The 16,349-nt window shown below is 38.5% G+C and overlaps 2 protein-coding genes across 3 annotated transcripts; one reads left to right on the top strand and one right to left on the bottom strand.

Annotated features, from left to right (window-relative positions):
* Window positions 1–1,873: 1,873 nt before the first annotated feature.
* Window positions 1,874–5,489, bottom strand: LOC4341644 (ER membrane protein complex subunit 7 homolog). The gene is made up of 7 exons (XM_015788610.3): window positions 5,272–5,489; window positions 5,124–5,167; window positions 3,902–4,016; window positions 3,503–3,566; window positions 3,303–3,419; window positions 3,100–3,208; window positions 1,874–2,234 (listed from the first exon to the last, which is right to left on the bottom strand). The coding sequence occupies exons 1-7, from the start codon at window positions 5,349–5,351 to the stop codon at window positions 2,146–2,148; spliced, it is 618 nt and encodes a 205-aa protein (XP_015644096.1). The 5' UTR covers window positions 5,352–5,489; the 3' UTR covers window positions 1,874–2,145.
* A 3,849-nt stretch (window positions 5,490–9,338) lies between these two features.
* On the top strand, window positions 9,339–14,374 carry LOC4341643 (phosphoenolpyruvate phosphatase). 2 transcript variants are annotated; one of them, XM_015788504.3, is made up of 10 exons: window positions 9,339–9,383; window positions 10,049–10,252; window positions 10,327–10,527; window positions 10,997–11,108; window positions 11,425–11,648; window positions 12,263–12,401; window positions 12,956–13,176; window positions 13,380–13,501; window positions 13,602–13,763; window positions 14,005–14,374. In XM_015788504.3, the coding sequence occupies exons 2-10, from the start codon at window positions 10,085–10,087 to the stop codon at window positions 14,084–14,086; spliced, it is 1,431 nt and encodes a 476-aa protein (XP_015643990.1). In that variant the 5' UTR covers window positions 9,339–9,383; window positions 10,049–10,084; the 3' UTR covers window positions 14,087–14,374. The 2 variants fall into 2 exon arrangements, with proteins under 2 accessions (XP_015643990.1, XP_015643989.1); XM_015788503.3 differs by having other exon boundaries at window positions 9,339–9,715.
* Window positions 14,375–16,349: the final 1,975 nt, after the last annotated feature.

Below are 16,349 nucleotides of genomic sequence, written 5' to 3'. Positions count from 1 at the left end.
CATAGAGATAATCTCTCACACACATCAGCACACATCCATGGATGGTAGGCAGGTCTAAGATATTTTTTTCCTTGTTTATTGCATGGATTTGGATTTATATACTAATCATAATTTAATCTTTTTGCAATGGTAGGTGAGACACTTGATGGTGATGTTCTGTCTATACTCTCTCTAGATTCATGGGAGCAACCCATTTTCCATCACGATGTTGCCGACACTTTCTTCTCTACAAGGAAGAATAAAGAAAGATACAGATGGTAAATACAGCACGGCATACAGATGGTCAGATTTGGAGGGAAGCCTAACTGCAATAATTCGGGTTCATGTAGAGCTGTATCAGTATGACTAAATCAGCAAGTCAGAAACTAAGCTGCTTGGGAGAAAATTTTAAATACGAGTACTTTCCTTGTCTTCTTTAGCGGTTATGAAAGAGAGCTGGCCAAAAAATTGACAAAAAGGACATGACAATTGATCCTAAAATCAAATTTTATGCTGATGCTTTCCCAACTTCCCAAGCAGGACATGTTTTTCTACAAATGAATGAATTAACTCTTATAAAGTTAAAAAATAGATTTAAAATATTTTCTAAGAAATTCATATACATAGAAAGTTTATATCAAAATCGCACCGTTTAGGAGCCCACGCAGCACGCCACTGAATGGAATGGTTCCATTTCTTAGAAAATAAGGCAGATCCCATTGTCTTTTCCTATTTGCTTGCTCCTGTTATGCTCCATTTTACTGAAGATTTGAGAGTCAATATAATGGATGGTCATGGTCTCATGGAAGAAAAGAGATCCCAGTAGGTATTTTATCCGTCCATTGTCAGTACTGATGAGTAGAGTACAGCAAGTGGACTGAAGGAGCAATTGGTACAGCTCAATTGCTCAAATACTATCTTTTTTTTTTCTTCTACCACTACTATCTTCATTTGATCATTTCCTTGTCACAGCCATTACTGCTGCTGCAAGTGGTCTCCTATTTTTTATATATTCTTGTGAACTTTCTTAAGGAATATATTCCAGGTTTCCAGCAAAAGAAAAAGGTCAATTGGGACGAAGAAAAGGCAGAAAAAAAATGCCATGATCCTTTTTGCACGTAGCTTGCATGGGACGCCATCGTTGAAGATGATATCTTTGCTTGCAATGGCAAGCTCGGACCACTATAAACGATCAGGGTCCCATGCATCATACCTCCTCCAATCCCCCAAACTCAGACGAAGATGACGATGACGAGGCCATTTTTGCGAAAGAATCAGTCGAATTGGCTAAAATACAAATGCCAGGAGACAAATTAGTCCAAATCCAAATTCAAAATGATGGGGGTTTGTGTCTGGTTGTTAGAATTTGTCTTGTGTTCTTGATTCTTCAGCACAAAAGGTTGTGTGATTCTGTGAATGGGACACATCATTTTCATGAGGTGCAAGGTAGGTGTGATCTGGTTCAGGCGGCTCCTGGTTCTTTTGGTGCCTTATCTTTTTCAGGCCATTGGAGAGCACAAAATTTCCCATGGTTGTGACTTGAGTGTGACCAGTTGTGTGAAGGTATGTAGTGAGACTCTGAGAGTATGCATGGATTGTACTCTAGTGGAACATGTCCCATCTGGTGGCCACATGCTACTAGCCTAGTATGCTACACAAGTGTCAAATTAAGCAGGATTTCAATCAAATAATTGGTTTCCAGCTTTCTTTCGGCTTAAAATCTGGCAAGAGTTGTAGTATAGACAGATACGTAGACATGTTAATCAAGTGAAGAGCAAGCAAGCAATTTGAGTCACCTGCATATGGACATGGCCTAATGTTTATCAAGTCGAGAGTACATCATAACGTCATGTGACTAATAGCAGGTCAACATCAAGTATGAGTATAGCTATAGTTGATTCAACAAGGCGTGAAATATACGAACATCCAAAATTCAACACACTTAACTCAGTCTGGGCTATAATAATTCAATAATGCATCGCTACTTCAGTTAGATTCAGAAGGTTCTACCCCCACAAACCTATTACATCTTAAAGTACAATAAAAATGGAGAAAGAGTTTCCACCTTGTGCTAGGGAAAGATTCTATTCAAGTGTGGTGTTCAGTACTGCTCTTCATCCCATCATAAACTTAACTTAAACCATGCAGTATCCCCGTGTAGTATGTCTAGCTGTTTGCTCTTGCTAATAGGCCAGAGAAGGATGGAACAGGGGAGTTCCTCATTTGTTCTTGAGCTTGCTTTATCTCCTCGGGATCTTCAAGTGTAAAACAGAGACAGTCAGGTAGAATACATACATAATATCAACAAGTATTATAAGGTAACATTTATTAAAAATATATACATCATTCATATCACCAAATAACATAAGCTCTTTCAGCCCTTTCATGTCAGCAGTACATAAATATTTTGTAAAATGCGAAGCTGATTAAAGAAACAAACAGCTAACCCACAAATGTTTTGCTCAAGGAGCTCAAGAAAGGAACCACTGTAAAAACATATCATAGAATGAAGCAACGAACTGTAAATAAAAAACTGAGAAGGTACATAACAGGAGTAGACAATGGCAACTAAAAATATACACAAATACAAGCTAATTTAAAAACAAAAAGGCACTTTTACCAAATATATGCTTTTTACCATTATCTTGCATCCTAACTACAGTGATGGTGTGGGTATTAATTATATCGCCTTGCTACTTTGTCTTTGCATGGCTGATTTGTTCTTGATTAGATACAGAAAAGCAACGTAATTAGGTAACTATAATATGTCATGCTTGTATGCTGCATGCGGTGGAGCCCCGGCACCAGACTAGGTTCGCTGGGCCTTGGCTCCACAGCTGCGTGGAGCAAATAATATGCGACAATAATCTGATGAGTAAGCAGAAAAGAACGGGGCCTAAATTTACAACCAATGGAACAGAATGAGAGATGTGGAATGAACAACACAATTAAATGTAATATCTTTCTGCAAAAGTATGATACGAGCTACATGGTGCAAAATGTCTATTGGGCTTGAATCCTGTTCTGCATAGCTGCTACTTGTGGGCACAAAATATAGTGTAATAACTATTACATTATAACTCAAATTTGGACATAAAAGGCTAAAAGTGTGCAGCATACCTATGTTCTCCATCATTTTGGGCATAACGAAGACCATTATGACCATAAAACCAAGCATCATACCCATAGGGCTCTTCAAAAGTGACATAATGGAGAAAGGCTCCCTTTTCTAGGAAAAAGAAGGGGGGAAATTGACTGCTTATTAAATATTATACAATAGAAAGTACTGAAGAAATAAGAAACATGAGGTTAGTATTAGTCACCTCGTAGTATTGCTCTTCTCTGAGAGGTTCCAACACAAGCTCATTTAGAACTCTTCTGTTTTCAGTCAATGCTGCTTGAATGTGCCCAGGATTCCTGGCACTGATGTCTACCCGAACCTATCACCCAGCATAATAGAGAATGAATCTTGATGCCCATTTAACCCATGTTACAGAAAAAAAAATGACTAATGAACACTTACTGGTGAAAATAAGTAGCCCAATGAGGAGACCTCAATTAAATGAGTACCAGCTGGCACATTGTGGCTTAAGCATATCATGTCAAGGAGGAACAAAAAGCAACATAGTATGCTCTTCTAACATTGTGGCATTGCTGCCCACAAGGAAACATTGGAAAAAAAATAACAAACAAGAATACTACAACAACAGAGCTAGATTTATTTCTATTAGCAACCCAGAGGCTATATCTAATTTTCAGGAATAAGGCTACCCATAACAGATAGGAAATGTAAGATATGAGACATCCAACAATAGAGCAGGCTAATTAAATTTAATGAAAAATGACTAATTTCCCTAATCCGGGAACTCAAAATGGAGCTGAAAGGTTGTAAACATATGGTTTTGCAGATTTTGCAGGATACAATGCAAAGTAGCCATCTGGCCTGGCAAATGTAACCCTCTGACCACCGTTAAGTATCACTTTTGTGTTTGATGTCTTGGCTGGAAGACCAAAGCCCTTTGCAATTGCACTTGCAGCTATAAGCACATAAAACAGAAAAAAAAAACGACATCAACTGGTTATCATTATAATAATTAGTACAATTTGGCTTCACGGGTATGGAAACTTAATTCCAGATAAGGAGCAAATGCAAGATCCCTGAGTGCAAAGAAAACTAAGACTTGCCTTGACAATCTGAGTTCACATGAAATATCCAGCACTGAAAAACCCATGGTTCTATCCACAAGCTAACAATGTTTTCAGCAAGAGAAAATGTAAAAGTTAAAAGCGGTCTGAAACACTATACAGCAGCCATTTATTATTGTGGTCTGAATTATTTCAATAAGCATGGTTGGGAAACGTGGGCTTCAATGCTCATGCCAAGTTGCCAACATATCTATCGAACATGTTGTAACGCAGGTAGAGACTCGTCCTAGAAACAAAAAGTGCCGGATAAACTATGATGGCAATCACAACAGTACAACACACGGTTTTTGCAATTCAAAATTCCACGAAAGCTCACTTTCAAACTCTTGTAAAACATAGCTAAAATCATCAGATATTCATAATCAAATACCCCCTGACCAATGAAAGCTCAGCTAAAATCAGTCAATACGAATACCAACTGTCATCTAAGCAAACCCCATGAGACTAAGTAACCAAAACCAGGGGCTCATCGAACTGTATCAGTGCATGATCTGAAAAACAGCTTGCACAAATGCAATGAATTCCACGAGTGCCTGAAAAATCACTAACTAAATTAACAAACCCTCAAAGCTGCTAAGTAGTCGATAGCTAACAAAGTTGGCTAGCGCTGGCTTGCGCTAAGACGGAACTAGATGAGCTCGATAAATAGTGTATCAAATCTCGTTAGTCACTACCTTAAGTACAAAGTTAGGGACACTTTAATCGGCAGATCTCGAAAATAATTCCAGCAAATTGACCATAGCCAACTATGAAATCGAATGTTAAAAAAGGCTTTTATCCCCAAACAACCCTGACACACAAAGATATCTGATGCACCTAAGCTACACGAGTACGATCCCCAACGATCCGAGCACAACAACAACCTCAATGCACGCATCTGGCACAAAAGCTCCACGGAATTCACTCGAGCCATAGGGTGAGAATAGCCGGAGACTAACCATCGATCTTGATGCGGCCCGCGATCGTGTGCCCCTCAGCAGATCTGGAGAACCACCAAAGCGAGAGCCGTGGTCAACTCGCGGTCGATTTGGATTGGATCACGGAGCAAAACGAGATTGGGGGTGGCGCGGCGAGGGGGGGACATACCCGGGCTGATAGGCCGCCGCTGCGCCTACGCGCGCTGCCACGACGGCGAAAAGTACGAGGAGGAGGAGGCGCGCGGCCATCGTCGCGGCGGAGGTCGTCGTCGCCGCCGTGCTCGTCGCGGCTGCTCAACTAGACGAGGCGAGGCGAGGCGAGGCGAGAGAGAGATCCCCTTGGACTTGGTGGATTTGGTTTGGTATTCTCGTCGCGGGCTTTCCTGCGGCTTGTGGGCTTCGCGAGCTTCCATTTTGTGGGGTTTATTACTTGGAATAAGTCCACCTAGACTCCCCGATATATAGGTTAAATCTAATTCACGCCCCTCAACCGTAATACGGATATCTTGATCCTTAACTGTTAAAACCAATGTAATTGACTCACAAGATAGTATTTATAATGGTATTTGCTAACGCAGCTCGTATTCACATCAATACCACTATGAATACTATCTTTAGAGTCAAATTATAACGGTTTTAATAATTGAGATGTCAAGATATATATGTAGCATATCTTAATACTAGCAAAGTCCTACTACTTAAAAAATAATTAGCCATGAAAGTCTAAGATTTGAGTTCAAGTAAATAAGTCTCATTACGAAGAATCTAGCTAGATAAGTTACGCTGACTTTAGAAAATCAAAGTTGTTTATTGCCGAACGAAAATTAGATTTTACGCCGTTTTCTCCTTAGATTGTTAAAAGAACAGCTCCATATGATAAAAGGATAAATAAATCGATTTTGATGGAGGCATATGAAGCTGGCCTGATTTCCACCCATGCCGATGACGGTAGGGGAGCGGTATGGCAGTGACTTCAAAGTTTGTTAGGTTTAACGGACAAAATATATTGCATCATCTTGCCATGTCATAAGCTACTTTCTCAAATATAAAAATACTAAATCTATTTGGTTGGACGTGACTACACAGCTAATGGTAGCTGGTTTGTTTAAATCAGCTACCACTCCATCTATGAGAGATCATATTCCACCTATACTTCAAATAAAATTTTCTCTTAAACTACTCATCCAATCTACGATCCGATTACACCGTTATGTTCGTAACAATTAAATCTTTATAACAAGAGCTCACATGATTATATTTTGATGAAAAATTATAAATTACTTTTATAATATATCTAAATTACTTTTAGATTTCACTAAATTACTTCTTCGACATATAAAAGTAAATTCAATAAAGCTTAAGTAATTTACATATATTATAAAAGTAACTTATAACAAAAATAAAGTAACTTTAATGCATTCATTTTTTTTTCATTGGACGTGACTACACAACTAGTGGTAGCTGGTTTGTACTCCATCTAGTGTTTCCTTTCAACTTGAAAAAAATGCAATAGTATGTTTCCATTTTGTTTTAAGATACTTTTATAATATATGTAAATTACTTTTAGACTTTATTGAATTTACTTTTATATGTCTAAGAAGTAACTTAGTCAAATCTAAAAGTAACTTATATATATGATAAAAGTAACTTATGTATATAACAAAAGTAATTTACAAATATAAATATTTTTTCATCGTAATATAATCATGTAAGATCTTGTTGTGAAGATTTAATTGTAACGAATACAATGGTGTAATCGGATTGTAGATCGGATAAGTAATTTGAGAGAAAACTTTATAAGAAGGAAGGAAAAGACATGCATGTCTAAGAGGAAAAACAAGCATGCACGCCAGCACATGTAGCAGTTCTTCTCACAAATTGGTTTGTCGCTGGTTAACGCTAAACCGATAGGCTTCTCGGTTTAGATTTTGCCTATTTGGTTTATCTTTTTAAATCTAGATTCCATGATTGGCTCAAACAAGTGCGATGTGATTGGCCTTTGGTAGCCAAAACATAACCTCAATATGCCAATCAATGAATCAAACAATCCTCCAGATTTGGTATCGTGGTGTGTCGAGATCCATATACTTCCAATACTTAGTAGGAGTAACTAATAACCATAAATTTTGTTAAAATATATTGAAAGCCTTGTTTATTCAAAGTTAATACACATCTTGTGAGCTGTTCGCACGAGAAAGCATTCGTGTGGTTTTATCATGATACTAACAACACATCGAGGCTGATGCACATGCCATCGATATAAACAATACTAGGTGAAACCCCGCGCATTGCTGCGGGAATTTAGTATGATAAAAAAAATAACGTGCAAGATAACTAGATAACATCAGATTAAGTAAATTAATGTGGTTTATGATAATTTAAACTTAAATAGTAGAATGGTGATTCAAACGTAAAAAGTAAGGTGGTATGACTTTATGGAAGAAGAAAAGTAGGGAGATAGTTTGGACCGTAGATTAATCATCTAAAGGCTAAAAACAATTAATGTGATACGACTTAATTAGAGGAAAAAGGAGAAAGATAATTTGGACCATAGATTAATCATTTAAGCACTAACTAAATGAGGACTTATATAGGATATCATAAAACATAATAAAGATATACATTGAAACATTATGTGAATTATGTTGTATGATAATTTAACATGTTTGTATTTGAAAAGCTCCTAAATTATAAAAACTATAAAGATATAGCATGTTTGCACGATGTTTAAACATGATGATTGTTAGTGGATGATGATGTGGCGTCTTGTTAATTAGTGAATGATGATGTGGCATCTTGTTAGTGGATGATGATGTGGCATCTTTGCATGTTAAGCTTAAGGAGTTAGTGGGGAATAACTTTATAGTAAAATAGGATATGTGACAAATAATTTGACAATAGAAAATTTTAAACTGTAATTAATTATATGTTAGGCAATTCTTGAATTGATTACTTTTAAAATTATATCATTAATTGCTACCAAATACTCCATCCATCCCAAAAAGACTCAATTCTTGGGTTTCCGTGTCCAACGTTTAACCGTCCGTCTTATATAATTTTTTTTTATGATTGGTGTTATTATTATTGTTAAATGATAAAACATGAATAATATTTTATGCATGACTTATGTTTTTAATTTTTTTCAAATAAGATGGACGGTCAAACATTAGACGCGGAAACCTAAGTTTTTTTTTTTTTTGGATGGAGAGGGTATTTCAGTAAAAAAAACCATCAACAACCACAAAAGCAAACCGTCCATCCAACCTGTATTGCAAACGGAGGAAAACTGGAGGAGCAGGCTGAAAAAAGGAAAGGAAAAATACTCCACAATACCCTACCATCACTTGAAAGGAGCGGTATGGCGGTGACTTAAGGTTTGTTAGGTTGAAGCAAATTCCATCATCTTGCCATATCATAAGTATAACTAGAGCGGTAGCACAATTCATCCTATAGATTCCAATTCCATCATGACTCAAACAAGCGCGTGTGTGATTGCCTTTTGCTAGCCAAATTGTGGTTTTATTTCATTGGCCAAAACTGTAGATAAGTTAAGGCATACAATTATTATAAATATTGACAACCTCAGTATACCAACCAAACAACAGTAACTAATGCCTGCCATAATTTTATAAATATCTATTGAAATCTTAAGTTAATACACTGCTACAAGTTGATTACATAGGAAAACTATTCGAGTGATTTCGTAAAGAAATTAGTAATACATCAAAGCTTTAAAGATAAGAGATTGACACACAACCGATAAAATAATATGATTATAGAAATTTAATTCTAAAATTATAAATTAGACATCTTTTGAGCTAAATGATTTTAAAACGATCATTAATTGCTACTACTTCCATGGACGGAAGTAGTAACAGATATTTAGATATTTCAGTGTGTCCGGTACAAAACCATCAACAACCACGGAAACAAAACCATCCATCCAACCCATCTCGCAAACGAGGAAAACTAGCAACTCGAACTGAAAAATGAAGATACTACCAATCACACTACTATGTTATTTATTTTCCAACCCATCTCTCTTCTTTCTGCGCACACGTTTTTCAAACTGTTAAGCGATATATTTTTTAAAAAATATATAAGAAAGTTGTTTCATAAAATTTATATTAATCTATTTTTTCTAAAAAATAACTAATATTTAATTAATTATGCGCTAAGTAGGAAAGGTCCCAACTAACAGCCGTCTCGTAACACCAAACATGATCCTCTCTCTCTGTCTCCGTCCCCAACCCAGCGCGAGACGATCCCCTCCCCTGCACGGTAAGCGAATCCTCCCACCCTTTTTCCAGCTTCGCTTCGAATCATCCTCCTCCTCGTCTCGACTTCGAATCAGTAGATCCTCTGCGATCCTACGCTTTCTCCTCCATTTTCTCGCCACCACCGTAGTAGACGAGCCGTGCGGTATACTTGTACTACAGAGTTTGCTTCCGTGAGGTGTCAGCTTTGCTACGCCGCCTTCACTCCTCGCCTCCGCTGGTGGGTGGTGGGCTTCTCTCCCGCTCGCCATCCTCTCCGTCGTCTTCGCCGGCGAGGCGGCGCGGCGGCGCGGCCCCCATTCCACCGGCGCGTCCGTCTCGGGAGGTTCGAATCAGGTATTCGTTTCTTCCTCCTCCGCGCTTCGCTTGGTGAGCGGGCGCGAGGCGTGGATTGAAGATCCATCCGAACTTGGGGTGTGCTTGGATTGGGTGCCCTCTGGTAGTACAGCGCCATAGCTGTTCGTGTTTATTCTGTACGAATCTCTGCTGGTTGTACCAGGGAGGTCCAGGACGACACACCATAGCCATGTGGCTGATTCATGTGCACAATTTTTTTATTTTTTTAAAAAAACGTTTAATCCCTCATTTCGAGTATTTTCTGTGGTCATACTCGTATGAATCTCAATATCTCATAGGTGTTTGTTTTGGTCTCAATTGAACATGTAACAGGTTCAAAACGGGGATCGGTAGTGTTCTGCATCAGTGATGGGCTGGAGATTTGCGTTGTTACTGTTACATGTTCTTCTGTGCCTTGTCAATGGCGTCTCCTGTGGCCGCACGAGCTCTTACGTGCGTACGGAGTACCCATCGACTGATATACCTCTAGAAAGCGAATGGTTTGCGGTTCCAAACGGCTACAATGCGCCACAGCAGGTATCTAAACTCTTCTGCCAGATCAGTTCATTGCAATGAATCGACGGTGTTTTAATTGATTGGTCTGCTGCCAGGTTCATATCACTCAAGGTGACTATAATGGAAAAGCTGTTATAGTATCATGGGTTACTGTAGCAGAACCTGGGACAAGTGAGGTGCTCTATGGTAAAAATGAGCACCAGTATGATCAGAGAGTGGAAGGAACAGTAACAAATTATACCTTTTACGACTATAAATCTGGATATATTCACCATTGCCTTGTTGATGGTCTTGAGGTACTAGACTTCATTTTCTTCATATCGTTTAGGCTTTGCATTTTATACTTGCATACAATTGTAGAAATATTTGTCCAACATTATGTTTACCCATGCAAAATACTAAAATAGAATAACCTACAACATCATGTTTCCTTTGTAAACAGCTTAGACATATTCTAAGTAACTATCACACAACCTTCTCACTTATAATTCCATAATGATCTACTTTAGCTGTAAACTTAGAGTTATTATGCACAAATTTGATTTGACAGAGAACTTTTCTTCGTCAAATTTCAATTGAGTAAGGTTATCATGTTGAAACACGATGCTCACCTGCACAAATTATTTTCACACACTTTCTTAGTTCTGTGGAATAGTTCTACTATTCTAGTATGATGCATTAACAAAATACTCTGTGTGCACATTATTTTGTTGTTAGTTCCAATTTAAAATTGTAAATATATAAAATTACTATATTGTTTTGCAGTATAACACCAAATATTATTATAAGATTGGAAGTGGAGATTCAGCTCGAGAATTTTGGTTTGAAACTCCTCCAGCAATTGATCCAGATGCATCATACACATTTGGCATAATTGGTTCGTCTTTTGTTTTCTCAAGTATTTTTTTGTTAACAGCATGTGTCATCGAATTACTTTGGATCTCTGCAACATCTCTTCTAGGATTTTACCTAGGTTGCATGAGTCATATAAGATAGATCTCAACAAGATTATACTATCAGAAGGACTGGAAACACATCCTCTGTTCTTGTCAAACATCCTAGCTTTAGGATAAGGGAATACATGAACGGAAAAAATGGGGATCAATGACTTCATGGAAAGAACCACTATGTCAAGATATGGTTATAGTGTCCGAGCTTGTTGATACTAAAGTCTTCTGGCTGTGCTTTGCTAGGTGATCTGGGGCAGACATTTAATTCCCTCTCAACCCTTCAACATTATGAGAAAAGCGAAGGTCAAACTGTTTTATTTGTTGGGGATTTGTCATATGCTGATAGATATCAACATAATGATGGTGTTCGTTGGGATTCTTGGGGGCGGCTTGTGGAACGTAGTACCGCTTATCAACCATGGATTTGGAGCGCTGGTAACCATGAAATTGAATACAGGCCTGATCTGGTATGTTAACATTCTTCTCATCTATACACCAGTTGTTTTTTTTTACCACATATTCCTCTGATTGGAAGTAGTGATTTCTCGACATTTTGTAAACTCCCAACTTTTTTGGATTTTTCCTTGCTTTAGCATGTTCAGAAGAGGACAATTACAGGCAAATAATACTGAAGAAAATAGATATGTGATCTATAGATCTTTGTATTAGTTTATTTTTTCTTATAGCTGGCTGTACGTGGATTTACACACTGACAAGGATCTGTGCTTATAAGCTACTCCGTCCGTCTCATTTTAAGTGCAGCCATGGTTTTCCGCGCCAACTTTGATCGTCCGTCTTATTTGAAAATTTTTTGAAAAAATTAAAAACCATAAGTCACAAGTAAAATATTATTCATGTTTTATCATCTCATAACAACAAAAATACTAATTATAAAAAAAATTCAAATAAGGCGGACGATCAAAGTTGGACGAGGAAACTCATGATTGCACTTAAAATGGGACTGAGGGAGTAATAACTTATCCATTGTTCAGAATAACACTGCAGTTCCACCTGAGCATTTTAACTAGCTGACATAGTTGTCTTTCTTTAACCCTGACCGCATTCGTATTTATGTTTTCAGGGAGAAACTTCTACATTTAAGCCATATCTGCATAGATGTCACACTCCATATTTGGCATCAAAGAGCAGTTCTCCTATGTGGTATGCAGTCAGACGTGCATCTGCTCATATCATTGTGCTTTCTAGCTATTCTCCATTCGGTAAGATAAAGATCCTTTCTCTGACTTGCTTTGTTTTGTATATGCCATTAAGTCTGTACAAACCACCAGATTTAGTGGTGGCGGCTGTGGTGGTGATAGTGACTTGGGAGTTCCAAGTGCTTCACGTAGTTCAAAATTCCAAGTCAAGGAGGGGCAAAAGTAGCACTTCTTAGACAAAAGAAATTATCGTGTTACTGTCTTCTTGTCTTCTTACTGATCCAAATGTGAGTATGACGATATTCTTTATCTCTGATGCGGATGGATAGAAACATAAAGTCTTCTCTGGTTTGATTGAAAGTTTGAAACTACTAATAATGCAAGGTTCCGCGTTCCAGCTGTTTGAAACCTGTAACATTGTGTGGGGACAGGCATGGATGCTCCCTTGAATGAGTGCAGATCTACTAGTATCTTTTTTTCATTGGCGTAATATCCTGACCATCATCTACTATATTTAGAAGTGATTATGTGATGCATGTATGATTTGATAGTTGGATGATTCTTTTCATTGAATATTTTGTTGTATGCCTTATAAGCTTATCTCTGATGTTTACCAGTAAAATACACTCCTCAATGGACCTGGTTGAAGTATGAATTGAAGCATGTGGATAGAGAGAAGACTCCTTGGCTTATTGTTCTCATGCATTCTCCCATGTACAACAGCAATGAAGCACATTACATGGAGGGTGAGAGTATGAGGGCTGCTTTTGAGAAATGGTTTGTGAAGTACAAGGTTGACTTGGTATTTGCAGGGCATGTGCATGCTTATGAGAGATCGGTAAATATTTACTTAATTCTTTGGCACAAGCTTCTTTGATATTAAAAAAAAAGAGCTGAATTTGGTCTGAATCTCGTAAAGTTATATTTTGAGAATTGACCAGAAGAAATTATGCTAGCCTGTTATTTCATTTCTAGTCGAAGAGCTCTGAACTTTGATTTTTGTTTCCTCGTAAGTACCTTTCTATATGTCTATGTTTGCAGTATCGTATCTCTAACATCAACTACAACATAACATCGGGTAATCGATATCCAGTGCCAGACAAATCTGCTCCTGTGTACATAACAGTTGGTGATGGAGGCAACCAGGAAGGGCTTGCTTCAAGGTAAAGGCAAATGAATTTATAGCGGAAAACATACTATTTGTAATATTGTTGTTTACGCACTCCTACGGTTCACTCATTGTTCAAAATCACGGTGTTGCAGGTTCAGTGATCCACAGCCAGACTACTCTGCATTCAGGGAGGCTAGTTATGGTCATTCGATCTTGCAACTGAAAAACAGGACTCATGCTATCTACCAGTGGAATAGAAACGATGATGGGAAGCATGTACCTGCGGACAATGTGGTGTTTCACAACCAGTATTGGTGAGTGCAGTGATCGATAACGCTTCAATTGTTCACAACGCTCATTGGTTGCCCCTGTTCGTAATGCTCACTGAAGCTAGTGATTTTTTTTTTTGAACTAGAGCCTGTAAAGGCCCCCATTTCTTTTACTAGAAATGATCACATTACAAAGTCTGACTGAAGCTAGTGATATGCAGACCTTCACTCTTATTTCTAGTTTTTGTTGCCTAGATAGCTGATTAAAAAGGACATTGTTTGGCAGGGCAAGCAACACTCGCCGCAGGAGGCTGAAGAAGAAGCATTTTCACTTGGATCAAATTGAGGACTTGATATCCGTGTTCTAGGAGTTGATCTTTCAGAACACTGCATCGCAGACTTTCTGAAACGGTGGCGGAATAGCTCTGTTGCCCTTTGGTCTTGAGCCTCGACCGAGTGAGGCAGAGGCTCTCGGCTCTCATGTAAAGGAACCATGCACAGGTTTGTGGGATTACTATTATTGAGCACTGTATTGTATGATGAAGACAATCCGATCAGCAGATGATTAGTGCTGTACACATGTAGCATTTCACAGCCAGCGACAGTTTCGCAATGTGACAGTATCTTCAATAAAGTTTCAAAGGGTTGTGAACCGAGATTGCAGCATTAGCTGCCCTCTGTTCGTAAAAGATCTTATTTCTAACTATGTATCTCGACATTAAATAAGGTCTTACAGGGACTGAAGGGCGCATATAGCTAGAATTTTCCATCTAAACGTCACACTATCTGTTAAACCATGGCAGCTTAACCCAGAAACGAACACAAGTTAACAAATCTCAAAAGTTAAATGGGGCGCATTTTTTTCAATTTGTGACATCATGCTATTTTCCAAGTATAGGTGATTAAGACAAGGACGGGTGACGAAAAAAAAAAAAAGAAAATTCCGTTCTCTCCTCTGAACCTGATCCTGACATGGACGTGTCCTGTGGCGATAAGAATCGTTAGGTCAACTGAACCATTCGGAGGCGCCGAGCTGGCCCAATCCCGCGAAGGCATAACCTCATCGTTGCCGTTGCCTTTATTACGAGGAATCGATAATATTTGCATGATCCTATTCCTAATCGACCTGTAGCTTTCAATTACTAAGTTTCAACGTCTCTAATTAATTCGCGATTTGCAGCTGAGCAAAAAAACATTTCTCCGTTAGTCATCTGACGGGTTGACCATCTTCCATTTCCATCGACTTGTCCAAATCATCAGGCGTTAAAAAGGACAAATCAAAATATGCCTGGCACGGTTTTGGCTTAAAATCCGAAGCTGGTTTAAATTTTAACTTTGGTCTGAGGATTATTAATGTTGGGTGTTCCTTCGCCACTTCCATTGCCTGCCTGGCTCTCTTTTGAATTATTTTTAGGAAAAATATATTCAAAATTAGCTTCAACTTTTAATCCAAAGACCTATGCCAAACCGTTGGATCGAATCTTCCCCACACTTCAAAAAAATAATTCAAAAGCACCTGACCTACTTCGTGTTTTACAAGCAATGCCACGAACAGTACGTACCACACGTTAGGAGAATCCCATCGCGAACACCCATTGGCAGAAACAAAAATTAAAGAAAGTTCTACTAAAAAAAAGAAAGTTCTACTCAAGAGCTAGCCAAAGCTCCAACTGCCGCGCACACACTTAACTAACAAATTAAGCTCGAGACGTACTAGATCACATATCTACCATCTTCCGTTCAAAAAAAACATATCTACCATCCCAAGATTAACCAACCAATCTACTATATAAGTAATCTACAAGCCCTTCCTAAGCCTAACGACTGCTGTAATATTCGGTTTAGGGGATAAGATCAGCAGTAGATTACCCATAATTAAACTAATCTGCCGCTGATGCTGTCGCTGCTGCACATGGCTAGGTCAGCGGCAAATGATACTAATTAGAGGTGGGGGGTTAGCAGATTAGCGCTAATCAACAAGCTGGCCAAACCAGCAAAACCAACCAACCAATGACGCGTCGCTTGGCACACAGGAAAAGGCGAGGAGAGAAGGGAAGGGTCGGAGACGGTGGGTGACACCGGATGGAGACCGAGCTATAGCGCTACTGGCTTTTGCAACTCCAAGTTGGCTGGTAAACAATGGCAAATTGGGGGAATATCTAAAGAGGAGGAGGAGTGGCGACGCGACGGCGACGGCGACGGCGACGGCTGGCTGTGCCTTTCCCTTTGTGTGTTGTGTCCACTGGTGTGTGGGGCTCTTGGGTTTGCCGTTTCTCTCCGCCACTTCCTTGGCGCCAAATTTTTGTTTCTTTCTCTAGAAGTTTTGTTCTCTGGGTCTCTAGGAATTGTATATTTGTTATGGTCTTATGGAAGCAGATTTGAAGTGCCTTTCTTTCTTTCCTTTCCTTTTTTTTTTGGTTCATGGTGATGATAAACTTTATTGTAAGGAAATATATATGGTTCTGGACCATATTTAGACATGTTGGTTTATTGGACCATATTCTAGAGCCTACATGGAAACATACTTTATCCGGTTCAAATAATTTTTTAAAGTCAAATTTCTTTAAATTTTAACAAATTCATATAAACATGTAGTAATATGCCAATTTTAGTTCCATTGAATCTATTTTT

Source organism: Oryza sativa, chromosome 6, assembly GCF_034140825.1.
Source record: "Oryza sativa Japonica Group chromosome 6, ASM3414082v1".
Taxonomy (NCBI): Eukaryota; Viridiplantae; Streptophyta; class Magnoliopsida; order Poales; family Poaceae; genus Oryza; species Oryza sativa.
Note: the sequence above shows the minus strand (reverse complement) of the source record. Positions and strands in the feature narration are given on the sequence as shown.

Coding starts and splice junctions, on each gene's coding strand:
- LOC4341644 (XM_015788610.3), bottom strand. CDS start 5,351: ATGGCCGCGCGCCTCCTCCTCCTCGTACTTTTCGCCGTCGTGGCAGCG. Junction 3,209..3,302: donor GAGAAGAGCAATACTACGAG/GTGACTAATACT, acceptor TCTTTTTCCTAG/AAAAGGGAGCCTTTCTCCAT. Junction 2,235..3,099: donor CAAAATGATGGAGAACATAG/GTATGCTGCACA, acceptor TTACACTTGAAG/ATCCCGAGGAGATAAAGCAA.
- LOC4341643 (XM_015788504.3), top strand. CDS start 10,085: ATGGGCTGGAGATTTGCGTTGTTACTGTTACATGTTCTTCTGTGCCTT. Junction 11,649..12,262: donor TTGAATACAGGCCTGATCTG/GTATGTTAACAT, acceptor TTATGTTTTCAG/GGAGAAACTTCTACATTTAA. Junction 13,502..13,601: donor CAGGAAGGGCTTGCTTCAAG/GTAAAGGCAAAT, acceptor ACGGTGTTGCAG/GTTCAGTGATCCACAGCCAG.